Here is a 26,194-nt window from a genome sequence, read left to right on the forward strand (position 1 = left end):
TGCTTTGGGCAGTGCTGCCATTTAAATGGATATCATTTGTATCTCATGTTGTGGACTTGGTGAAATGTGATGCATATCTTGTAAGAAAAGATCCAATCATTACTTACTTAAGCAATGTGCTGTTCTTACTCTTTTTTTGTCTAAACTTAGATTTACATTTGTTGAGCAGTAGTTAGGAGTAATCTATGTTCATCTTGCTATTCTGTTTCTGAATGTGTACTGTGTGGAAATAGATGAGACAAAGAAGAAAAAATATTGTGATTGATATATGGAAAAAGTAATTTGTATGATGGGTACTCCAAATAAGTTTAACATTTGTATAAAAGGATTTCGAAGAAATATATGGTAAAAAGCATCAAAACTAAGTAGCTAACAGTATAAGCAATTAAAGTGCTATACTTGTAGGTATATTCCTACCATGGTGACAATCAAGTCTCACATTGATATTAATCTAAAGTCATTACAATTGCTGTCAAATATTTCAAATGGCTGTAACTACTGGAGCAGAAATTTTGCAGTTCTGGTAGTTTTTTTTAAACTTAAATGCTTTAACTTTTAAATGGTTACAACTGTAAACTTAAGCTGAAATAATTACAAGTTCAGAATGAGAATGCAATAGTGGAGATTTTTCAGTGGCAGGGTGTAAGGCAGAATAACCAGTTAGTTGTGAGGACATTGAAAAACAAGGAGAAAGTGAGGACTGCAGATGCTGGAGATCAGAGTTGAGTGTGTGGTGCTGGAAAAGCACAGCCGGTCAGGCAGCATCCGAGGAGCAGGAAAATTGATGTTTCAGGCAAAAAGCCCTTCATCAGGAACCTTCATCATAATTCCTGGTGAAGCACTTATGCCCGAAACGTTGATTAGATTAGATTACTTACAGTGTGGAAACAGGCCCTTCGGCCCAACAAGTCCACACCGACCCGCCGAAGCGCAACCCACCCATACCCCTACATTATCCCTTACCCCATACCACTATGGTAGTATACCATAGTGGGCAATTTAGAATGGCCAATTCACCTGACCCGCACATCTTTGGACTGTGGGAGGAAACCGGAGCACCCGGAGGAAACCCACGCAGACACAGGGAGAACGTGCAAACTCCACACAGTCAGTCGCCTGAGTCGGGAATTGAACCCGGGTCTCCAGGCGCTGTGAGGCAGCAGTGCTAACCACTGTGCCACCGTGCCGCCCACTTGCCACCGTGCCGCCCACTTGATTTTCCTGCTCCTTCGACGCTGCCTGACCAGCTAATCTTCTCCAGCAAAACACTCTTGATCCACATTGAATAACAGGTGATTTTTAAAAATTCACGATGAGTGAATTAAAATACAACTGCAACATACTTAATTATAAATGCAGCTACGTTTAAATATGCATTGAACACAATAAGTTTATAGAATTGGAATGTGTTAAAATATCCAGCTGACTTTTGCCTGGGAAATGTGGCTCATTTATTGAATTATATAACCAATTGGCACACATTTAAAAACTGAACTGCCCTTCAGTTAAAATGTTTTTAATGTGGAATGGGAATATGTTTCAATCTTCTCCAAGAAAATATCAGGAGACCAAAATCGGTGTCTCTGGTCCTTGTTCCAAACTCTGTTTACAAGCCACAACTGTGTTTCCCTCCCTGAGAACTTCTGGATGTTGAACTAGATTCTTTCCAACATTGGAGTCCTATTTGACCATAAGGTGAACTTCTGACTACATGTATATATTTTTATTATGATAGTCTAGTCCCAACTCTATGAAATTGGCCAACTTTGCCCTGACTCAGCTCTTCTCTGCTGAAACCTTCATCTGTGTCTTTATTACTTTGGACCTGACTACTCCTGGTTGGCCTCTATATTCTACCCATGTGTACTTGAGATGATCCATGTCTTTAATACCCATGTACTAGACCCATGTCACAATTATCCTGACTATAGTCACCAATCTACATGCAACTCCTAGTTAAATAACAGCTCTTTTACCTTTCCCTATTCTTATAAACTCCTTAGATCCATGGACCTAAGATGTTCTGTTCTCCTCTATTTCTGGCATCTTCAGTATACCCAGTTTTTTTTTATTGAGGGTAGTGTTGTAGTAATTCCAAAATTCCAGTTCCAGTTCAGTGTATTCAAAGCATATTAAATATAGCTGTGTTTATAATTAAATACATTACAGCTGTAGTATTTCCAAAATCTGTCCTCTACCTTTCAATCTTCCTTTAAGCTGCTCCTTAAGGCCTCACATTTGATCAAGCTTTTGATTATCTACCTGAATATTTTCTAACGTAACTTGATATCAAAGTGATTCAAAATACACAAGCTAAATATCTTGGGACAAACTGTTACCTGATAGGTGTTATATAAATCTTAGTCCTCATGTGGTCAACATACATTAAAGAGAGCACTTGCAAAATTCTGCAGTCATATACAATTTAAGTGTTTCATGAAAAAAAAAACTCATGGTTAATTACTAAGAAAAAGACTATTATGTAGCAAAATCGAAAAGATCCAATCATTACTTTTTTCTTGTTGTGGTTCTGTTCGCCGAGCTGGGAATTTGTATTGCAGACATTTTGTCCCCTGTCTAGGTGACATCCTCAGTGCTTGGGAACCTCCTGTGAAGCGCTTCACAGGAGGCTCCCAAGCACTGAGGATGTCACCTAGGCAGGGGACAAAACATCTGCAACACAAATTCCCAGCTCAGCGAACAGAATCACAACAACGAGCATGAGCCACAAATCTTCTCCCAAACTTTGATTACTTTTTTCTTGCCTGTTTCCCTGCAGTGTAATGTCTTTGAGGTTTGTGCCAAAAACTCACCTCCTCTTTACTGCTGGGAAGGATCGGAAGATCAAACAATGGGATGCTGACAAGTTTGAGCACATTCAAACATTGGAAGTGAGTATAACTTCAACCATAGGAATACCAGCCTATACAAATGATAAAGAGTGTAGCTATTCGAATAGAAGTTACTAAGTTATTTTTCCATCTGAATGGTGGTTGGCAGCTTTAGAAAGCCTTTCCTATTTATATTTGTTCTAATAATTACACAGCGTACCATCATCACCTAGAAAAGAAGATTGCTCGAAAAATACTTGTTTTGAATTTATATTCAAAACTAATTAACTCATTATCAAAGCTCAAAGTAGTTAAAAGGTAAACTATAGCTCAAATCTACTTGTTTTAATGATACTCTATATTCAATCATTGGTCAAGCTTAAATTTTCCTTTTAAATACAATGCACCCATTGGCTAAGCAGTATTGTTTTTGAATCCTATTCAGTGATGTTCCAGTGTGGAAGATGCATGCCCCAGGTGGAAAGGCTGTACTTTGTACTTAGTCGTCTTTTAAAACTCTTGTACTTCTACTCCTTAGCTGATTATCCCCTGTAAGCAGCATGTTAGAAATAAATGTTGTGGAAGTTTAAGATTATCTTTCTGTTTTGAATGACAGGTGGGGTTGGGATAACATCATTATTTTGTAACTATTGTATATATTGCTAGGCTTTGCTTTATTGTTATGGAGAGGGATTAAGCAAGGCATTGCCCCAGGGTCAAAGGGTATAACAATGCTAACTGCGCTGAGTCTATGACGTTTTTAGCTGATTTGCCGATCACCATCAGCACAAAGTGAAAAGTGTAAGATTGGAAAACTAATTTGTAGAAGCAAAGTAATTTAATGTGAGACTTACTTTTGATTGATTTTACTTATTTTGTGAAAGAACCAGAATACCTTATTTTGTACACCTGGTGTGATTCATCTTATGGAAAATGAATCGTGTCAGATATAATAAGCATTATCCAATGCATAAGAGGTTGAGGGGTAACTTTATAGAGGTTTATCAAATCATGAGAGGCATAGATAAAGTGAATAGCAAAGGTCTTTTCTGGGGGAGTTCAAAACTAGGGGGTGTGTTTTTAAGATGATAAGAGAAAGATTTAAAAGGAACCTGAGGAGCAACTTCTTCCACATAGAGGGCAGTCCATATGTTGAATGAACTGCGAGAGAAAGTGGTAATTGCAGTTACAGTTAAAACATTTAACAGAAATTTGGATAGGTACATGATTAGGAAAGGTTTGAAGGGATATGGGCTGAATGCAGGCAGATGGAACTAGTTTATTTGAGAAACCTGGTCAGCATAGTTGAGTTGGACCTAAGCGTCTGTGTCCATGGGTTGCATGACTCTATAGTAATTTTTCTTTGTTGAGTGGTAATGAAAGTATGTCCCAATTTAAGGAAACGATATTTTCATGAGGCAGCCCTGACATCCCCAAAGGATGAAAGTACTGAAAAATATAAACTCACTTAGAAAATAACTTTGGAAGAAATAAATTTTAGAGATCACTAAGTTATAAGATTGGTTTTGAAAGTTCTTTATTATTTGTTTCATCATTTCACTGACAGGTTCCACAACACAGAATCTTAATCTTGTCATTCTAAATATCAGCCCTTTAATGAGTAAACTGCAAACTGGAATCTAAATGGTGTTGGATATCTTAAGCATCATCACTATTGTAAGCAAACTAAAAGAGAAATTGATAGAGAAATTCTGACAGCATCTGTGGTGAGAAAACATTATTAACATTTCAAGTCCAGTGATTCTTGTTTAGACCTCTGAACTCAGAGCATTAATGCTGTTTTCTGCACACAGATGCTGCTAGACGGGCTGAGTTTCTCCAGCAATTTCTGTTCTTGTTTGTTTCAGAACTCCAGCATCTGCTTTTCTTTGTTTTATATCACTATTGTAAATATTGATTAGTATTTTCACATGAATTAGTTTTTGTGTTATCAGCAAACTAAATTCCTCTAGAGATACATGTACTCCTGTAATTGTTTGCAAATTATGATGCTTTTCTAGTTTTTTATATACTTGTGAAACCTGCATAATTGCCAATATGTCTGGCTATTGCTTTTTTAAAAATATTTGTTTTCCTAACAGGGCCACCATGGAGAAGTATGGTGTATTGCCATTAGTCCTAATGGAGATCACATTGTTTCTTCCTCTCATGATAAATCTCTACGGCTGTGGGAACGAACAAGAGAACCGATCATCCTGGAGGAAGAGAGAGAAATGGTAATGTGTCTTTTACTGTTATTGGAGGGGAAAGCAGGTTTGCTTTATTTGAAATAGGTCTGTGAAGGAGCAGGGTTATGACAGAGCTTGTGAGTAATGCGTGTTTTCGAGGCAGCTGTTGCTCAAGGAAAATCTGTTTGTGTAGTGGAGTAACATTGCCTTCTGGAACCTGGGGCTAACTGCTGATGAGGAACTTGTGTTTTTGAGAATCTGGGTTGAGATTGGTTAAAATTAGACCATCTGTGTTTCAACATGTTCCTTTCAGGAATATGTTAATTAAACAAAACATTTAATTTATACAAAGTCATTATCTTAGGAAAATGTCACACAGCACCTCTTATTCATTCAAGGGATTTGAGCACCACAGGTTGGGTAAGCAATTTTTGCCCATCCCTAATTGCCTTTGATAAAGTGGTGGTGAGCTGCCTTCTTGAACCTTGTTAAAAGTCAAACAATACCAGGAAATAGTCCAACAGGTTTATTTGGAAGCACTAGCTTTCGGAGCCTGTTCCTTCTTCAGTTAGCTGATGAAGGAACAGTGATCCAAAGGCCAGTGCTTCCAAATAAATCTGTTGGAATATAACCTGGTGTTGTGTGAGTTTTAACTTTGTCCACCCCCAATCCAACATCGGCTCTTCCACTTCTTGAACATCTGCAGTCTTTGAAATGTAGAGACATTCACAATTCTATCAGAAAAGAGGCTGAAGGATTTTGACCGAGAAACAGTGGTCACCATGGTGGAGCAATAAAAATAAGGTCTAGAGTTAGAGGGGTGCAGACATCGTGGAGGTTTGTAAGGCTAAGAAACTTTATCAAGGAGGGGTTGGGGAAGTGGGTGTCTTAATGATCGGAGAGAAATAAGCTCAAAAGCACATCTTGGAACACATATCATACGAGATAAATTATCTAATTCCACATATTGGTGGTCGTAGGCAGAGGGTGGAATCAGTGCCATAGGAAGGGTATTGTACCAGAAGGCATTTAATTGCTGATTATTGCACAATGTTCAACATAATTCAGAACTCTTTAGATACTGAAGCAATCTGTGTCAATATGCAACTAGACCTGGGCAATATCCATGTTGATAAGTGACAAGTCACATTTATGCCACAGAAGTGCCAGGCAATGACCATATCCAACAAGAGAGAATCTTATCTGTCACTCCTTAACATTCAAAGGCATTGCCATCAGTAAATTCTCCACTGTCAAAATCCTTTCGATTATCACTAACCAGAAACTAAACATTTGCCATATACATTGTGTGGCAAATCAGAATCTAAGAATTCTGCATCAAGTAACTCCCCTCCTGTCTCCCCAATACTTAAAATCATCTACAAGGCAAAGGTCAGGAGTGTAGTGCGATAGCCCCCATTTGCCTGGGTGAGTGCAGCTGCACCAACATTTGAGGAACTTGACACTATCATGGCCAAGGCATCCTGCTTGATTGGCATTCTATCCATTATCATCAACATTCGCTCCCTACACCACTGACACACAGTGGCAGTGGTTTGTACCATATATAAGTTACACTGCAGTAGCTCACTAAGTCCTCCCTGACAGCACCTTCTAAATTACGACTTCTACCACCTAGAGGGACAATAGCAGTAAATATGTGGGAACATCACCAGCTGCAAGTTTCCTTCCAAATCTCACCATCCAGTGATGGAAATATATTACTGTTTATTGGTCAAAATCCTTAAACCCCTTTTCTGATAGTATTGTGAGTGTTCCTACATTCCAAAGACTGCGGAGATTCAAGAAAGCACTTCACCACCACCTAAGCAAAGGTAATTAGTGATGGGCAAAAAAATGCTGACCCAGCCAGCGATGCCCAGTACCTTGAATGAATAAGAAAAAAACATTGCTTTTGTTTGTTCCACTATGTAGTTGGAGAAAATTTGTGCTGATCCAATACTGGAAATCAAGCAAGCAGTATGACAAATCAGAGTGGTGCAAGTGAGGTAGAGATGGTGCCATCTATGTGTATCTAGAGCCTGTATTGTGAAGGTCAACATGTGGATGAGTAATAGGTGAGGCCAAAGATAAATCATTGAAGGAGCTGCCTTGCATATGGGAAGAGAAGTCATATCTGATGATTGTCTGGATAGATGGCATTGAAAGCAAGTTTGAGCAGTCCCCCCAACATAAATTTGCACTGTAGAAAAGTTCAGTAGTTATAAAGATAGATTAACAAAAGTTCAAATTCCACCTGAGCAAATTGTGAAACAAAATGAAATAAGTCTGGTCACTTGTAAGCAGGTCCCAAGGAAGTTGCTGTATTATTGTAAAAATCCATTTGCACCCCTAATGCTGTTGAGGGAAGTGAAACAGCCATCCCATCTTTGAACTATGTGGAATTCTGGGCTTACTCAATGTAGTTGATCCAATGCTTTCAGGTAATGTCTAGCATCAGTCATTGGTCAAATAGTATAAGGACCCTGAAGTATCCTAATGAAGCACTGGGCTTGATAGTTGGTCTACTATATCTCAGTTTCTCTACCATCTTTATTGTAGGACTTGATTTTGGAGAATTACATCCCGATAAGTGACTTGATCTAATTGCCTGAGCCAATAAGCAAGAAAATGAGCTAGAATGCTATTAGTACTGGTTACTGTGGTGGGAAACACAACCAACTCTATAGAGGAACAAGGCGGCTGATCAGGCCCGAAGTGTTCTGCAATAAAGTTTTCAGAATTTAAGACAGATCCTTCAAGATGTACCTGCTAGACATATGGTGAATTAAGCTGCTAGTTTTATGATGAAAAATTTTGTCATTTGATTTAGAATTATTGTAACTTTCAAATCAATTCTTAATAAACTCTCTTTCCCACAGCAAAGGGAAGCAGAATTTGAAGAGAGTATGGCAAAAGGAAATGAACCTTTGGTGAGTGTCTTGTTGATGGAACAATCTCACATGTTTGTTTTTATAATGTTCCATTGGAAATCTCATGTCAGAGTTTGAGCTACAACCTGTGAGCTTCTACTGGCAACAATAATTAAAAATCAGTGCACTAGTTCTGTAATCTGTGCATTAGTCCAGTTATCCTTTGCATTGTAACTGTACCTGAAGGCTACATGCAGTATCATGGAGATCAGCTGTACTATTTCATTCTTTTGAATGGATTAGTTTGGATAGAGAGTTGAACTGGAAAAAGCACAGCAGATTGAGCAGTATCAGAGGAGGAGGGGAGTCAACACTTCATGAGGACTGATGAAAGGTTCCAATCTGAAATATCAAATCCCCTCCCCCTGTGATGCTTTTTCCAGCTCAACTCTATCCACTCTGACTCTCCAGCATCTGCAGTCCTACTATCTCCAAGTTTTTGAATAGATTATATGTGTATGTTTTATTAACTGAGGTCCTTATTATTTATTAAATTCCATTGGAAGTCTTGCTAAAATCTTTGTATGTATGATACTGACATGGGCAAATTTCAGTGGGTGTCCTTCCTACTTACTAAGTTGATCCTTGCAATTGCTGTCTTGCTTGTTTGTGGAAGTAGGTTTCAATTTTAGTGGAATGGAAGTATGAGATTTTTATATTGCTCACTTAGCTGTTTGTTTCATTCCTTGTATTGTAGAATTATATGTAAGGCATCTATAGAAACAGTTAAAGCTGTTCTTCCACTTTTCTCGTCCATTAACCATTTACCTGTCTGTGAGGTCTGGATAGATGTTGTAGAGTCAGTCATGTACCAATACACTGAACCTTTCACCTTACAGGTTCCTGGAGAGAAAGAAGGAGAAGCAGGCTTAGCTGGGAAGAAGACTATAGAAACTGTTAAAGCTGTAAGTGCGCCCGACCCTAATAGCATGTTACAAAATTGACAGAAAGTCGTGCTTTCTAAAATGAGCAACACAAGCCGCACTGTAATTACCTATTGAATGTTCTCGGCAGGCTGAGCGGATCATGGAAGCTATTGAATTGTACAGGGAAGAAAGCAAGAAACTGGAGGAATACTATCAAGCGTGCAAAGTTTCAGGCAAAAAGGTTGGATTTGTTCATTTTGTTATTTCATAGATCTTTACTTGGACAACTATTTGTCAAAATAATGTAATGCGAATGCCAAATAGCTCAGCAAATTCCAAAATTGCTACAGTCATGTAGGGAAAAATCCAACGGGTCCCACGGAAATTCGATTTGACGGTGAGACTGGAAGCAGACTTGGGGTTTACGAGATTAGCCAGCTTTTCAGCCTCTTTGAACCTCAGCTGTCATTTTGTAACTGAACTACCTTTGCCTTTAGATTTGAGAAATGAAATGGAGCAAATCACTAATGTGACATTGGTAAACCTATTTGGAAATAGTGATCAGAGGGGCTGCACGGTGGCTCAGTGGTTAGCATTGTTGCCTCACAGCACCAGGGTCATACAAAATCCAGCCTCTGGCAACTGTCTGTGTGGAGTTTGCACATTCTCCGGGTTACCTCCGGGTGCTCCAGTTTCCTCCCACATTCCAAAGATGTGCAAGTCAGGTGAATTGGCCATGCTAAGTTGCCCACAGTGTTAGGTGCGTTAGTCAGAAGGAAATGGGTTACTCTTCGGAGGGTTGGTGTGGACTGGTTGGGCCGAAGGGCCTGTTTCCACACTGTAGGGAATCTAATATAACCTAATATAAAACATTGTAATGTTTGATGCAAGAATGAAGAATGGTAAAGAATTGAAGATAAATCTGTTGTTCTGGGGAAAATAAATTAAAATCTAGTCAGAAAGAAGGAAAACTGGCAAAAATGTTCCAATACAGATCAACAGAACATCTTCAGGATGGAAAGAATGCTTTGGTTTTGTTGTGTATTTTCATTTCATATTACTATTTGCATATTCTTTTGTCCTTTCAGTTTCTTTTCAGCACCTCAGTGATGGTGTTTAAGTTGTCTCTCAATTTTCTACGAATCAGATAGTTCAGTCCATTAGCCACTTCCGGCTTTTCATCTGCTGATTAACTATTACTTTCTTACATCACTAAAATGCTTGTTGTTCATAGTTTCAGTCCTGATGAAGAATTCACACCCAAACTGTACACACTATTTTGTTCTTGTCTTGTCAGATTTGACTGGCCTCTTCCTAGTATTTCTTTGCTCACATCTCCAATTTTCAACATTTGCATGTTCTTCCTTTAAATGAATCATAGGGTGCTTTTATGTATCCAGTGGAGTCAAAGTAACACAGCGCCTTCAGGTTCAAGAAATGGGTTGTACAATTGTATGTTTCTCCCAGCCTAGCTTATGGTGAAGCTTATTAATGGAAAGTAAGTGTATTTTAGATATAGGACAATATGGTGATAGCTTCTTCAAAACAAAGTAAGAAATGTGCAGTTTCAGCACAATCTGTAAAGAAAATTCTTCATCAGAACTTATTGAGAATGATAATCTCTCCTTGCCTTGTATTGTTGAAGAATGTCATATCTCTAGCTTTGGTAGTTTTTAGCATTGACAATGTGTGGAATATAATTTAGATGAATTTTCCATCCCCAGCTGCCTCCACCTACTAACCCTATACTGGCTGCGTGTGGAAACATTTCAGTAAGTACTTCTTCCTGGCTGTTTATCATTTTTAATTTTTATTCTACTGTACTATTTAACAATCTACGTAGGTTTTGAATTATTTTATAGGTGTAATCCTCATACAAAATCAGCACATAGTCAATATAATGTTTTGCGACTTTAGGGGAGGTATGATGATTTCTGATGTTCAGCCATATACAGAGTTAACAGGAATGGAGGTGTGTTTAAGGGCACAATCCACCATATCTCTGTCTGCCCTTTTTTTAGAAGGCAGGTGTCTGCTACAAAAGGAGGTAAAAGTAGTGCGGCCTGAAGATATTGTTTCTCCACATTTTACATGCTGTTGGGGAACTTGCACATGGTTTCATACTGTGAGCCATTTCCAACTCTTTCTTCAGTAGTTCCTATGTGATCTTTGCATACTGGGGTCTAACAGACAGACACCCTAACACCAGGCCTCAAACTAAGCAAGAGACAAATCCTAATGGGATTTCCCTTATTGAAGTGTTATTTGCTTTGCCAGTTTTGGGAATTCAATGAGATGACCATTTGGAAATGGTGATGGATGAAGTAGAATTCAGATTTCTAAGCCATTTCCAATCTACCTGAGACAAATTCAGTTACACTGTCGTGAATAGGGAAGGAAAGCTATGGTTAATAATAAGTCAACATCCTTAAAAGTGAATTAGAATCATAGAGATGTACAGCGCGGAAATAGACCCTTCAGTTCAACTCGTCCATGCCTACCAGATATGCCACCCTAATCTAGTCCCATTTGCCAGCACCAGGCCCATATCCCTCTAAACCTCTCCAATTCAAACACCCATCGAGATGCCCTTCAAATGCTGCAAGTGCACCAGCCTCCACCGCCCCACCATCAGCAGCCCACCCACACATGCACCACCCTCTGCATGAAAAGGTTGCCCCCCAGGTCCCTTCCATATCTTGCCCCTCCCACCCTAAACCTATGCCCTCTCATTCTGGACTCCCCCACCCCAGGGAAAATACTTTGTCTGTTTATTCTATCCATGCCCCTCATGATTTTATAAACTTCTGTGAAGTCACCACATAGCCATCGATGCTCCAGGGAAAACAACCCCAGCCTATTCAGACTCTCCCTGTAGCTCAAATCCTCCAACCCTGTAGCTCAAATCCTCCAACCCTTGTAAATCTTTTCTGAACCCTTTCAAGTTTCACACCATCTTTCCAAAAGGAAGGGGACCAGAATTGCATGTAATATTCCAAAAGTGGCCAAAGCAATGTTCTGTACAGTCGCAACATGACTTCCCAACTCCTGTACTCAATACTTTGACCAGTAAAGGAAAGTATACCAAACACCTTCTTCACTAACCTATCTACCCATAACTCCACTTTCAAGGAGCTATGAACCTGCACTCCAAGGTCTCTTTGTTCAGCAACTTCTATTGGCACTGATCATATTGAATAGTATTGACGTTGCCTTGGATGCTCACCTATGAGAGATTAAAAGGAAGTCTTTTCATATTTAGATCAAATCACATCTCAAGACAGAAACAGATCTGAGGAAACTGTCACCATAGAATCCCTACTGTGCAGAAACAGGACCTTCAGCTCAACAAATCCACACCGATCCTCTGAAGAGTATCCCACCAAAACCCATTTACCCCTGACTAATGCACCTTACCTACACATCCCTGAGCACTATGGGCAATTTAGCATAGCCAATTCACCTAACCTACATGTCATTTGGATTGTGGAAGGAAACCAGAGCACCCGGAGAAACCCACACATGCACAGGAAAAATGTGCAAACTCCATACAGGCAGTCACAGGAGACTGGAATCAAACCCAGCTCCCGTTCATTGCTGGACCTGTGACGCAGCAGTGCGAACCACTAAGCCACCGTGCCGCCCCATACTAATAGTATTGCCAAAGAATTATGGAATGGTTAGAATCGTAGAACCACAAAAAGAAAGGTAGGAGCTATTTGGCCCATCTTGTCCATGCTGACCCAAAGACACCAGATGTTCATTCTTATCCCATCTTCCTGCAAACAGCCCATAGCTCTGCAGCATCCAGCATTTACGATGTAGATCCAGGGAGATTATAGGGTCTCTGCCTCAATCACCAACCCAGGCAACGAATTCCAGGCATCCCCCACCTCAGCAAAAACAACGTTGCTGTCTCATATTCCTCTCTAATCCTTCTGCTGCTTATCTTGAATCAATGACCCCTGGTTTTTGAACTCTACAAAAAGAAACAGGCTCCCCATGTCTAATCAACTTCGATCCCTCACAATTTTCTATACCTCAATCATATCACCCCTCAACCTTCTCCATTCGAAGGAAAATAATCCCAACGTTTCTCTTTGGAGCTACATTTCTACAGCCCTGGCAACATTCCAATAAATTTCCCCTGAACTCTCTCCAACATTCATCGCTAAATATATACTTCGCTCGTAAATACCTTATGGTTAAAATTCTGTTGTGACTATTTTAGGTCTTCATTATATTAATTTTTATGCCTATTTGAAGGAATACTATATCTGGATTCTGCTGCATTTGATTAAAGTGTATTGCGTTTGAGACTGTTATTACCTTAAATTTAGGAAATTATGTTTCCTGTAATTTGCATATTTGAAGCAATGCCACTTTCCAAAATATTTCGTTTCAAGGCTGCGGCACTTATTAAGGTTGGAAAGGAAATTGTCAATTATAAACCATTTTGTCCCGGAGAATACGATAGCTATTTGTAAAGCAATTTAAACTTATCATGGAAAAGTTTCTTAATTGAATTTATGCAGCAGGAAAAATTCAGCAAGTGTTTATATTGAATGATTGTGTGTGTCACGCTGGTTTTGGTTTTTATATAATATCTTATATCTTTCTTAGCCATCCCTCTACGTTTTAGATGTCATTCGGAAAGTCAAATCAAGGTGAGTAATAATTTAATAGGCACTTACATTTCAACAAAATCTTGTAGCAAATTAAACCCACTTCTGAAATCAAATGGGTTTTACCTCTGACTCAAAAGTTTTTGGGCTGTAGTTCCATGCCAAATACCTGAGCACAAAAATTAAACTGATATCCCTGTGCCATGATACAGGGAAACATCATTGTCTAAGGTTCTGTTGTTTGGATGAGACATAGCTCTCTATAGCCCTCACAGGTTAATGTATAAAATTCTTAGGAGATTTTTTTTTGACAAAAAAATTCTGGTTTCATGGCCAATGTTTTATCCCTTATCAATATTACATAAAAGATAATCCTTCAGTGTCTAACATTATGAGGTGCTTAGAGATCTCCTGAGTTGATGAAAATCCCTGTGCAATTGCAATGTAACAGTGATTTTTGCCCAACTGTTAATGCCTCTACTTTCATAACCCAAGCTGCAGGATAGATTTTTATTTAAATCAGCTTCTTCAGAAATGTTGTTATACACCTCTGAAACAGGTAGGACTTGAACCATCCTGCCTCAGATGTAGGGACGCTACCACTGCACCACACAAGCCTTTCAAGCTGTAGACTAGAAATTTTTAAATAACCTAATCAGAGACATTATTACATACTTCTGAAGCAAATGAGGCTTGAACCCAGGTCTTCTGGCTTAGAACAAAGTACAGGAACAGGCCCTTCAGTGAACAAAGTCTGCACGGACACATGATGCTTTTTTGAAACCAAAAACCTTTTGCCTGTTTGCGGTCCGTATCCCTCCATTGTCTGTCTATTCATGTATCTGTCAAGATTACTTGTAAACATAACTACTGTATCTGCTTTTACCACCTCCTCTGGTTGTGCATTGCAGGCACTTACCATTTTCTGAGTAAAAAAACTTACCTCTCATCTCTGTTAAACTTGCCCTCTTTACTTTAAACCTCTGTCACCTATTGACATTTCTACCCTGGAAAAAAGACTGACTATCCATATTTTCTCATAATTTTGTAAACCTCCGTAAAGTCACCCCTCAGCCCCTGATGTTCAAATGAAAACAAACCAAGTTTGTCCAATGTCTCCTTATTAATAATAACTTCCAAACCAGAGAACTTCTGGTAAACTTTTTCTGTACCCTATTGAAAGCATCCACATCCTTCTGGCAACCAGAATTATCCGTAATATTTCAGGTGTGGCCTAACTTAAAGTTCTGTACAGCTGCAACATGACTTGCCAATTCTTTATGCTCTGACCACCTTATACACGTGTGTTGCCACTTTAAGGGAACTGTGGACCTGTATGCTGAGATCCCTTTGTATGTTAATGCTTGTAAGACACACAACCACTGTAGGTAATTAGTTAAAAATCACATAATACCAGGCTATAGCCAACAGGTTTAATTAAACCTGTTGGACTATAACCTGCTGTTGTGTGATTTTTAACTTTGTACACCCCAGTCCAACACCAGCATCTCCAAATCACTGTACGTAATGTCATTCAGCTGCTTATCTTCAAATCCAATTCTCCTTTTATTGTATTTCCATTAACACCACAATAGATTTCTCTATGTACTGGAGACAGTCACCATAGTATACCCTTTTTGGTGACGATAAGGAACAAGAGTCAATATTTTGCACTGGTTTTGTTTGTTCCATTCTTGACCACCAAATCCAGGGACCTTATAGTCACAAATGTATTACAACAGCAGAAGATTCCGCAGTTTAATGACCGGGGTGATTTTGCCTCCTTTGGCTGAGCAACTGGGTTAAGTGACTATGATATGAAGCTTTCTACCATAAAGTGAATTATTTTTCATAATATACTTACAGTTGTAAAACTATTTCTGGACTGAAAGACTTGTTTGTTGAGAATTATTCAGAATTAACATATTTGATTGCAGTCCAATTTAGTCCATTTTTTAAACTCAAAGAGTTATTAAGGTATATGCTTAAACATTTTGGTGTCCTAGCAAAAAGCATGTTTGTAAATACTCACTGAAGAGTGATAGATGCTCTGCGCTTTAGAATTACGTGCACTTACAGTTTGAAACATATATTTTTTTGGTTATTTTTGTCTTCGCTTCTTTTCTAGTGAAATGGAGGAATCCTTGCTCGTCCTCCCATTTTCCTACATTCCAGATCTGCTCACACTTTTTAATGAGTACATTCAACTTTCTCTAGAGGTTGAACTCATTTGCCGCTGCCTTTTCTTCCTGCTGAGGTAAGACAAGAACATTTTTATTCCCTTTTCCCCACCACTATAAAGTTCCTTTAGGCTCTTTCAATTGGTAGTGGGATGGATGATAAGATTAGATTAGACTTACAGTGTGGAAACAGGCCCTTCGGCCCAACAAGTCCACACCGACCCGCCGAAGCGCAACCCACCCATACCCCTACATTTACCCCTTACCTAACACTATGGGCAATTTTAGCTTGGCCAATTCACCTGACCCGCACATCTTTGGACTGTGGGAGGAAACCGGAGCACCCGGAGGAAACCCACGCAGACACGGGGAGAACGTGCAAACTCCACACAGTCAGTCGCCTGAGTCGGGAATTGAACCCGGGTCTACAGGCGCTGTGAGGCAGCAGTGCTAACCACTGTGCCACCGTGCCGCCCACAAAGTTATTGGTTAATTTCGTTTTACTTTAAAACGGGGCAAAATTCATATTGGACATGAGCAGTAGAGATGTAATGGACTGCTGTTGTTGTTCTGCTTTTTGTTTTCATCAGGATTCATTTTGGCCAGATCACAAGCAATCAGATGCTTCTTACAGTCATTGACAGCTTGAGAAAAAACACAATAGGAAAGATTAATGAAATGAAGGTAAAGTTTCTGTTCTTCCATAGCTTGGTAATAGTTCATGAGCAAACAAAGTCAATTCCAATAAGATAGTCCCAAAAAATCCCAAATTTTGGACCCAGTTCTGTTTGCATTATATCCTGTTGTTTATAAACATACTTTCATAGGAGTAAGACGTGGAATAAAGTCACCCTGACTTTACAGAGGGTTACCTAGAATGATTACTTATGACACAGAGTTAATACACCATCAGTTTTTAGGGCCTATCTTTTGGATTGCACTTTCAGTTTTACATGTAACACTGCAGTTGGTCTGTTGCATATATCACCTCTTTTTGGAGGATACTGTTAGACTGCAAGGTATTGAAGGAATTATAAATTCATCACTAAGCATTTGTTAAACAAATTGATAATAGCAAGGAAATTTTTACTTTATTGTCTTGGGAGACTTCATCAGTTAGGACTACATTCACAGGATTTTAGAAAAATAAAGAGAGATCTCATTGAAACCTGCAAAATGTGAACAGGACTATACCACGTAAATGCAAGAAAGATGTTCCTAATGGGAGAAAGTGAGAACTGCAGATGCTGGAGATCAGAGCTGAAAAATGTATTGCTGGAAAAGCACAGCAGGTCAGGCAGCATCCAAGGAGCAGGAGAATCAACATATCGGGCATAAGCCCTTCTTCAGGAATGACTGAGATAAGGTGGGGGGAGGGGAAATGAGGAAGCTGGGGAAATCTGCATTCATCCCTTGTGGTTGGAGGGTTCCAAGGCGGAAGATGAGGTGCTCTTCCTCCAGGCGTCGTGTTGCCATGGTCTGGCGATGGAGAAGGCCAAGGACCTGCATGTCCTTGGCGGAGTGGGAGGGGGAGTAAAGTGTTCAACCGAGTGGTTGGATTGGTTGGTGCGGTGTGTCCCAGAGGTGTTCTCTGAAACATTCTGTAGAGGAGGCCACATCGGGTGCAGCGGATGCAGTAAATGATGTGTGTGTAGGTGCAGGTGAATTTATGACGAATATGGAAGGATCCCTTGGGGCCTTGGAGGGAAGTGAGGGGGGAGGTTTGGGCGCAAGTTTTGCAATTCTTGCCGTTGCAGGGGAAGGTGCTGGGAGTGGAGGTTGGATTGGTGGGTAGTGTGGACCTGACGAGGGAGTCGCAGAGGGAGTAGTCTTTCCGGAACGCTGATAGGGGAGGGGAGGGAAATATATCCTTGGTGGTGGAGTCTGTTTGGAGGTGGCGGAAATGACGAAGGATGATACGATGTATCTGGAGGTTGGTGGGGTGGTAGGTGAAGACCAGTGGGGTTCTGTTCTGGTAGCGATTGGAGGAGCGGGGTTCAAGGGCGGAGGAGCGGGAAGTGGAGGAGATGCGGTGGAGAGCATCGTCAACCACGTCTGAGGGGAAATTGCGGTCTTTGAAGAGGGAGGCCATCTGGGTTGTTCGGTATTGGAATTGGTCCTCCTGGGAGCAGATGCGGCGGAGGCAAAGGAATTGGGAATATGGAATGGCATTTTTACAGAGGTAGGGTGGGAGGAGGTGTAATCTACATAGCTGTGGGAGTCCGTCGGTTTATAGTAAATGTCCATGTTGAGTCGGTCGTCCGAGATAGAAATGGAGAGGTCTAGGAAGGGGAGGGAGGAGTTTGAGACGGTCCATGTAAATTTGAGGTTGGGGTGGAAGGTGTTAGTAAAGTGGATGAACTCCCTCTCCACTCCAACAAGGACATGCATGTCTTTGGCCTCCATGGCCAGACCATGGCAACATGACGCCTGGAGGAAGAATGCCTCGTCTTCTGCCTAGGAACCCTCAAACCACAGGGGATGAATGCAGATTTCTCCAGCTTCCTCATTTCCCCTCCCCCCATCTTATTTCAGTCCCAACCCTCGGACTCAGCACGCCTTCTTGACCTTCAATCTTCTTCCCGACCCCTCCGCCCCCACCCCCTCTCCAGCCTATCACCCTCACCTTAACCTCCTTCCACCTATCGCATTCCCAACGCCTTTCCCCCCTAATTCTTTGAAGAGGTGACAAGAGGTTAGACCAGGGAAACCCAGTGGATGTGGTCTATCTTGACTTCCAAAAGGCACTTGATAAGGTGCCACACGGGAGGCTGCTGAGCAAGGTGAGGGCCCATGGTGTTCGTGGTGAGCTACTGGTATGGATTGAGGATTGGTTGTCTGACAGAAGGCAGAGAGTTGGGATAAAAGATTCTTTTTCGGAATGGCAGCCGGTGACCAGCGGTGTCCCGCAGGGTTCAGTGTTGGGGTCACAGCTGTTCACATTTTATATTAATGATCTGGATGAAGGGACTGGGGGCATTCTAGCGAAGTTTGGCGATGATACGAAGTTAGATGGACAGGCAGGTGGTACTGAGGAAGTGAGGAGGCTGCAGAAGGATCTAGACAGTTTGGGAGAGTGGTCCAGGAAATGGCTGATGGAATTCAATGTGAGCAAGTGCGAGTTCTTGTACTTTGGAAAAAAGAATAAAAGCATAGACTACTTTCTAAATGGTGAGAAAATTCATAAAGTAAAAAGTACAAAGGGATCTGAGAGTGCTAGTCGAGGATTCTCTAAAGGTAAACATGCAGGTTGAGTCCGTGATTAAGAAAGCGAATGCAATATTGTCACTTATCTCAAGAGGGTTGGAATATAAAAGCACCGTTGTGCTACTGAGACTTTATAAAGCTCTGGTTAGGCCCCATTTGGAATACAGTGTCCAGTTTTGGTCCCACACCTCAGGAAGGACATACTGGCACTGGAACATGTCCAGCGGAGATTCACACGGATGTTCCCTGGAATGATAGGTCTAACATACGAGGAACGGCTGAGGATCCTGGGATTGTATTCATTGGAGTTTAGAAGATTAAGGGGAGATCTAATAGAAACTTACAAGATGATACATGGCTTGGAAAGGGTGGATGCTAGGAAATTGTTTCCGTTAGGCGTGGAGACTAGGACCCGTGGATACAGCCTTAGAATTAGAGGGGGTCGTTTCAGAACAGAAATGCGGAGATGTTTCTTCAGCCAGGGGCCTGTGGAATTCATTGCCGCAGAGTGCAGTGGAGGCCGGGACACTAAATGTCTTCAAGGCAGAGATTGATAAATCCTTGATGTCACAAGGAATTAAGGGCTACGGGGAGAATGCTGGTAAATGGAGTTGAAATGCCCATCAGCCATGATTGAATGGCGGAGTGGACTCGATGGGCCAAATGGCCTTACTTCCACTCCTATGTCTTATGGTCTTATGGTCTTAAGTCCCTCCTCCCTACCTTTTATCTTAGCCTGCTTGGCACTCCTTTCAAAAAAAACAATGTTCCTAATGACTAGGGAGTCCAGAAGCAGGGATTGCAGTCTAAGAGTAGACAATTTAGGATTGAGATGAAGAGAAATTCCTTCATCAAGGGAGTAATGTGCCTAAGGAATTCTCTGCCACCGAATGTGGTTGAGGTCAAAACGTTGAATGTTTTCAAGAAGGAGTTGGGTATAGTCGTTAGGGGCTAGAGGAACCAATGGGTATAGGGAAAAAGCATGGACAAGGTACTGAATTGGCTTATCAGCCATGATCATATTGAATAGTAGAGCATACTTGAGGAATCTACTCTTGTAGTCTACTTTTATTCCTATTTTCTGTGTTTCATTTATATGTCTGTTTTGTAACAGGATGTCCTTGGCTTTAATATGGCTGGACTACAATTTTTACAAAGAGAGATAGAAGCTAAAGAAGATGTAAGCTTTTTTGCTGATGCAACAGAGAAATTCCAGGAGAAGAAGAGGAAAAGAAAGAAGCAAGAGAGAGCTATTCTGATGGTCATGTAGGATTGCTGCAAGGACCTTCAAACTTTATTTAATGATGGACCTTTTAATATCACATAAGGCTGATGAGGTTGGCACAACAGAATCGAAAGAAGAAATGTGCATCTGATCCAGAAACCTGGAAAAATGCTAACTTCCCATTCCACAATATTCACTCGGATTTATACCAAAACATGATTACCTATTGACAATTAATTATGCATTTATTTGGATTCTTGTATGCACAAACACCAGCTCAGCAGCTCATGTATAAATGTGGTTTAATAAATGCTTAGTTTTGTTTGCGTTCCTTCTGTGAAATATAACAGTGTGCAACAAGTTCCCCATTTTGATTATTCTAATTGAGGTGGTCACTGGAATTCCTGAAAAAGTTAGATATAATTTCTATCCCCTTTGACTACATTTATCCTCAACATTTAGAGAACGTGAGTTCTTATTTCAACAAGGCAGTTTAAAAGCTTTAGCTTGATTTCTTAAAAGAAATCAGATTTTACAAAAGCAACTATATTGTCCATGACATTGCAGGGAAAAAGCCTGCTTGCTTGCTTGATCTAATTTATAGGATTCCAGTTCCACATCATTGTGGCTGACTTCATTGCATTTTGAATTGGTCATCTAGTTGCAAATGATTTTTATCAGCAACATCCACACTTCTAGGGCTTTCCAACAATTTCTAACTAATTTCTTAATGATCAGTGTGAGCAAAACACAGAAGCTGCCACAGAATCAGACTTGGAGAAGCATGCGGCAGTCAGTCTCATTGTGAAACAGGCTGGAAGGATTGTGCATCATTTTTGCTTCTCACAGTGATGCTAAGAAACTGCAGATGCTGGAATCCAAGGTAGACAAGCAGGAGACTGGAAGAGCACAGCAAACTAGGCAACATCAGGAGGTGGAGAGGTCAACGTTTCACATGTGACCCACCTTCAGGATTGGGGGAGAGTGTAAGGGGAGCTGCAGATAAGGGGGAGGGCAGGGTGGTGAAGTAGGGATTGGTGAACACAGGTAGAGGGTATGACCTGGTTGGTTGATGGGAGGAATGAATCGGGTTGGTAGCTGCATGAAATGATTTGTCAGAGGAATGGATGGGAGGAGGGGCTTGGAAGAGAGTCAGGGAATGGGGAGGGAGGTTATTTGAAATCAGAGAACTCCATGTTGAGTCCTCCTGGCATCACTGTGAAGCAGATAGGGATAGCGGACCTATGGGGGAAGGCCAGCAGCTGCAGGAATTGAAAACTTACATCAGTTTCTACCCGAGAGATCTGAGGTTGGAGGAAAATAGAAAGATGTTTCTGTGTCTCTTTTGATTGGCCAGTTGACATAAATAAGGAAATCTTTATTCCAACTCAAGTGTAAAGTTAGGAATTTGACTTGCAAAATATTTAACATGCTAATTTATGAAACAAATAGAGTAGAGATAGCAGAGTAGGCAATGTGTAGCAGCTATCAGATACCAAAACAGTCCACAGATTACATCTTCAGCAGGGATTGGCTGTTCGAGGAATCTCAGCTCAGCTTTGATGAGCCGAAGGCCAAACTGCAGACACTACAACATTTCAGGGAGGAGAAAACATTGTTTTAGGAGGTAATTGTACCTTTTAGATAAATCACATCATATTTGTTCCCTGGTCAGAATAGTTTGTTACGACTGCGAGTAATGCAGACTTTGGAATCCAGAATATAACTTCAGAGGATACTTACCCAATAGGTTCTTACTCCTGATGTTGACGAGTGCACAGACCGGTGAGGCAAAGTGAATGATAAATAAGTGGGCTGCCAGGCTGGGGAGGAACTTGGAACAAGAGGGAAAGGATCAAGTTGTTGTGATCCGTGTAGTTTCCAATAGCATTGGTAAAAGCAGGAAAGAGTTTCTGCTGAGTGATTACAAACAGCTCAGGACTAAATTCAAAAGTGGAACCACAAAGGTAGTAATTCCCAGATCCACATGCAAACTTGCATAAACAGCTGTAGAGATTGTAGGTGGAATGGATTCTAATTCATGGGGCACTGGCCCCATTTCTAGGGAGAGGGAAGCAGGCTCTGTTTGAACCATGCTGATATCAGTGTCCTCATGAATCGTATGCCTAGGGTTGTCGACAAGGTTTTAAATTAATTAGTAAGGGGTGGAGGTTCAATTTAAAGGAAATTTTTAAAACATAAAAAGAAACGAGAGCTGAAATGCAGACAATAAACTGACAGGAAGAGGCAGAAAATACAAGCAGAAGAGTACATTAGAAATTAGAACAAGAACAAATAATAGTAAAAAATTAAAACTTAAGGCTCTTTATTTGAATGCATGCAGCATGAGTTGACAGCCCAAATAGAAACAAATGAAGATGATTTGTTAGCTTTTACAGAAATATGGTTGCAGGGTGATCAAGACCTGGAACTCAATATTCAGGGGTATTCAACATTTTGCAAAAATAGACCAAAGGAGCTGAGGTAATGCTATTAATAAGGACAAGTCCAGTGGTTAACAGTAATATAGGTAAAAACAATGACTGCAGATGCTGGAAACCAGATTCTGGATTAGTGGTGCTGGAACAGCACAGCAGTTCAGGCAGCATCCAAAGTGCAGCGAAATCGACGTTTCGGGCAAAAGCCCTTCATCAGGAATCAATATAGGTGCAATAGATCATGATGTGGAATCAGTTTGGGTAGAAATGAACAATAGCAAGGGAAAGAAGTCCCAGGTCGGTGTCTACTATAGACCCTCTGAGGAATTGCCTCATTGTAGAACAAAGTGTAAATTATGGAAAGACAGAAGTGTGTAAGAAGGGCATGACAATTGTCATGGGTGATTTTAATCAGCATATTAACTGGAAAAATCAGACATATAAGGGAAGACAAATTTGTGGAATACCTCAGGGATTATTTCTTGAAGCAGTGTGTTGCACAACTTACCAGGGAACCAGCTATTTTAGGTTTAGTAATGTTTAGGTGGGATTAATAAGAAATGTGTTAGTAAAAAGGTCCTTTAGGAGGTAATGGTCACAAAATGACAGAATTTTAAATTCAGGGAGAGCAACTCTAGTCTCAAACCAGTGTCCTCACCTTAAACACAGAGGAATGAGGAAAGAATTGTCCAAAGCAGGCTGAAAGTGAAAATCAATAGGTGAGCAGGGACAGATATTTAAGCAAATATTTCCTAATATTCAGCAAAATATTTAGTAAAAAGAGACTGGATGAACTATCTTTGTTAACAAATGCATTTAAGTATCCAATTACAAACTTCTTTATATTCATTTGCAGAATGTTAATGTCAGTGGCAAGTCCAGCATTTATGGCCCATCCCTAATTGCCCAGATTGCGAATTAAGAGTTAACTACGTTGCTTTGGGTCTAGAATTCACATGTAGGCCAGACCGAGTCAGGAGGGCAGATTTCCTTCCCTTTGTGGCATTAGTGAACCAGATGGTTTTCCCAGACAATTGGCAACACCTTCATGGTCATCATTAGACTCTTAATCCCACTCCACCATCTGCCATAGGGGCATTGGAACCCAGGTCCACAGGACATTACCCAAATCTTTAGATTAATAGTCTAGCGATAAGGCCATCACCTTCCCAATAACTAAGACATACAGCCCCATGAAAAGAAGAGGTAGATCTGTGCATGAGCATAAAAAAAGTTAGCATGCAGGTGCATCTAGTAACTAAAGCAAATGGAATTTTGCCTATTGCTAGGTGTTAGAGTTTAAAAATAGGGAAGCCTTTTTCAACTATTAATGAGATGTTGGTGAGGCTGTGCCTAGAGTACTATGTACATTTCTGGTCTCCATATTTATGACAGGATATGCTGGTATTGGAAACAATTCAAAAATGATTCACTAGGCTGATTCCTGGGATGAAAAGTTTGACTTATCAAGAATGGCTAAACTGGTCTTAATTCATTACCTTTTAGATTGTCCTGAAGCACACAAGACTCTGAGTGCATTTGACTGGCTGGACATTATGAAGACGCACCCATTATTAGGGATGTCTTGAAATAGGAGACATTGTTACAGAATATGAGGACTTTAATTTAAAATCAATTAAAAAAGGAATTTCTTCTCTGAAAGTTGCACAGCACAGAAACAGACACTTCAATTCAACTAGTCCATGCTGAACATAATCACAAACTAAAGTAGTCCCACCTGCCTGCTCCCGGCCATACCCCAACAAACCTTTCCTATTCATGTACTTATCCAAAGGGGAGTGAATGTCTGGGATTATCTGATCCAGATAGTAGTGGAAGCTGGATCACTGAAATCATTTAAAGAGGAAGAATATAGAGTTGTAAAATATTGAGGGCTTCAGGACTTTGAGGAGCTAGCATGAGGAGTTGAGCACTTGAACAAATCCTTCATGATTTTATGGAATGGCAGACAGGCAGGTTTCAATGGGCTAAATGGGGTTTACTCTTACTTCTATTTCTTGTGCATTGGGAGGTGAATTCAGAGATAGCTACCAGCAGCACAGTACTCATAAATCCACAGTTGCTCAGATTTTTCCTGAGCGACCCAAAGCAACGGTGGCACAGTGGTTAGCACTGCTGTCTCACAGCGCCTGAGACCCGGGTTCATTTCCCGACTCAGGCGACTGACTGTGTGGAGTTTGCACGTTCTCCCCGTGTCTGCGTGGGTTTCCTCCGGATGCTCCGGTTTCCTCCCACAGTCCAAAGATGTGCGGGTCAGGTGAATTGGCCATGCTAAATTGCCCGTAGTGTTAGGTAAGGGGTAAATGTAGTGGTATGGGTGGGTTGCGCTTCGGCAGGTCGGTGTGGACTTGTTGGGCCGAAGGGCCTGTTTCCACACTGTAAGTAATCTAATCTAATCTTCTGTAAAAAAAAACACTCCTTACTTTCTGGACTCACAAAGCATTTTCAATTTACTTTGCTAGATTCTTCAGTACTTCATACCAGTTTGTATTGAATACTGAGTGTCCTGTCAGATCCCAGGAGGAGCTTCACCTGTTACCTCACCAAATCTGAACCCAGTGACTGGGTACTATGTCAAAGGACAAAATGGACCTGCTTGATTTTACTGCTTCTCAGTCTATAGCCGGCAATCAGGAAGAAGGAGTGGGGCTCTGAAAGCTTGTGTTTTCAAGTAAACCTGTTGAACTATAACCTGGTGTCGTGTGAGCTTTGACCTTGCCCAATCAGGAAAAGAAGAAGTGTCCTTTTCAATGTTAGTGGGCTGCTGTATCAGAATGGCCACCACTTCAAGTCTGTACCATTCCAGCAGGGACCACATGATAATGATTAATGTCAAGAAGGTGGTGATTAATATCAGAAAGGTTATGGTCAGTATCAGGAAAATATTGCTCTTATAAGAATATATCATGAACACAAGGCAATTTATAAAGTATTCAAGTTTTGTTTGACTTCAGGGCAAAATAGACTTATAATTTCTCAAATCTGTGTTGAGTTTCATTTTTAAATATTCAGTAGATACATTTTCCATTTGCTTTTTAAAATGGACAACACACAAAGTACCACTTCAGTTATTTAAGCAATGCTCCTGATGATGATACCACCCAAGTATTTTTGTATTGTGTTGACTGCACGTGGGCTTGACACTAGAGGGGGCTATTGCTTTGATAATGGTTATTGAGGAACAGCAGAGGCATCTTGGTTTTTGGCAATATATATGCACGAGTGGGAGAGAGAATGATGTCAGAAATGGCCATAACTTGGCCAGGTATGTTCATTCTGTTCAAATATTTGTACAAGTAGCTCAATCTGAACAGAATCAACTAAAGAGTGCAGAACATGAAACAGGCTAAATTTAACCCATAGCTATTTATGCTCGGGTTTTCCTGATTTTATGCACTGGTTCACAAATCAATTTGCTCAACGCACAAAATTTTACTCATCCCTCCATGGTGAGTTTCCACCAATTATGCCTGTCTGATGCCATTAAAAACTATGCACTTAGAATTTTGGTTTCACAAGCATCCAGAGTCATATTAATCCATTGCTAATAATTTGCAACTGCACTGAGCAGGGGTTAAATAAAATCTCACATAATACTAATCTCTCCTCATAATCATGTTAAAAATTCAGTGCAGTTTCAATGAGTTCAGATTCAGATAATTATTCTGTCCTTGAAACA

General features: G+C 40.5%; 1 protein-coding gene across 2 annotated transcripts in view; it reads left to right on the forward strand.

Annotated features, from left to right (window-relative positions):
• Positions 1-20,366, forward strand: part of wdr3 (WD repeat domain 3) — a 64,412-nt gene extending 44,046 nt beyond the window's left edge. For both annotated transcript variants that reach the window (XM_060833082.1, XM_060833083.1), the window contains exons 18-27: positions 2,780-2,891; positions 4,934-5,068; positions 7,903-7,953; positions 8,793-8,858; positions 8,968-9,060; positions 10,544-10,591; positions 13,443-13,486; positions 15,573-15,701; positions 16,215-16,308; positions 19,946-20,366. In XM_060833082.1, the coding sequence (XP_060689065.1) occupies positions 2,780-2,891; positions 4,934-5,068; positions 7,903-7,953; positions 8,793-8,858; positions 8,968-9,060; positions 10,544-10,591; positions 13,443-13,486; positions 15,573-15,701; positions 16,215-16,308; positions 19,946-20,101 (928 nt within the window). In that variant the 3' untranslated portion in view covers positions 20,102-20,366. The remainder of the gene's footprint in view (positions 1-2,779; positions 2,892-4,933; positions 5,069-7,902; positions 7,954-8,792; positions 8,859-8,967; positions 9,061-10,543; positions 10,592-13,442; positions 13,487-15,572; positions 15,702-16,214; positions 16,309-19,945) is intronic.
• The last annotated feature ends 5,828 nt before the right edge of the window (positions 20,367-26,194 follow it).

Source organism: Hemiscyllium ocellatum, chromosome 12 (assembly GCF_020745735.1).
Source record: "Hemiscyllium ocellatum isolate sHemOce1 chromosome 12, sHemOce1.pat.X.cur, whole genome shotgun sequence".
Taxonomy (NCBI): Eukaryota; Metazoa; Chordata; class Chondrichthyes; order Orectolobiformes; family Hemiscylliidae; genus Hemiscyllium; species Hemiscyllium ocellatum.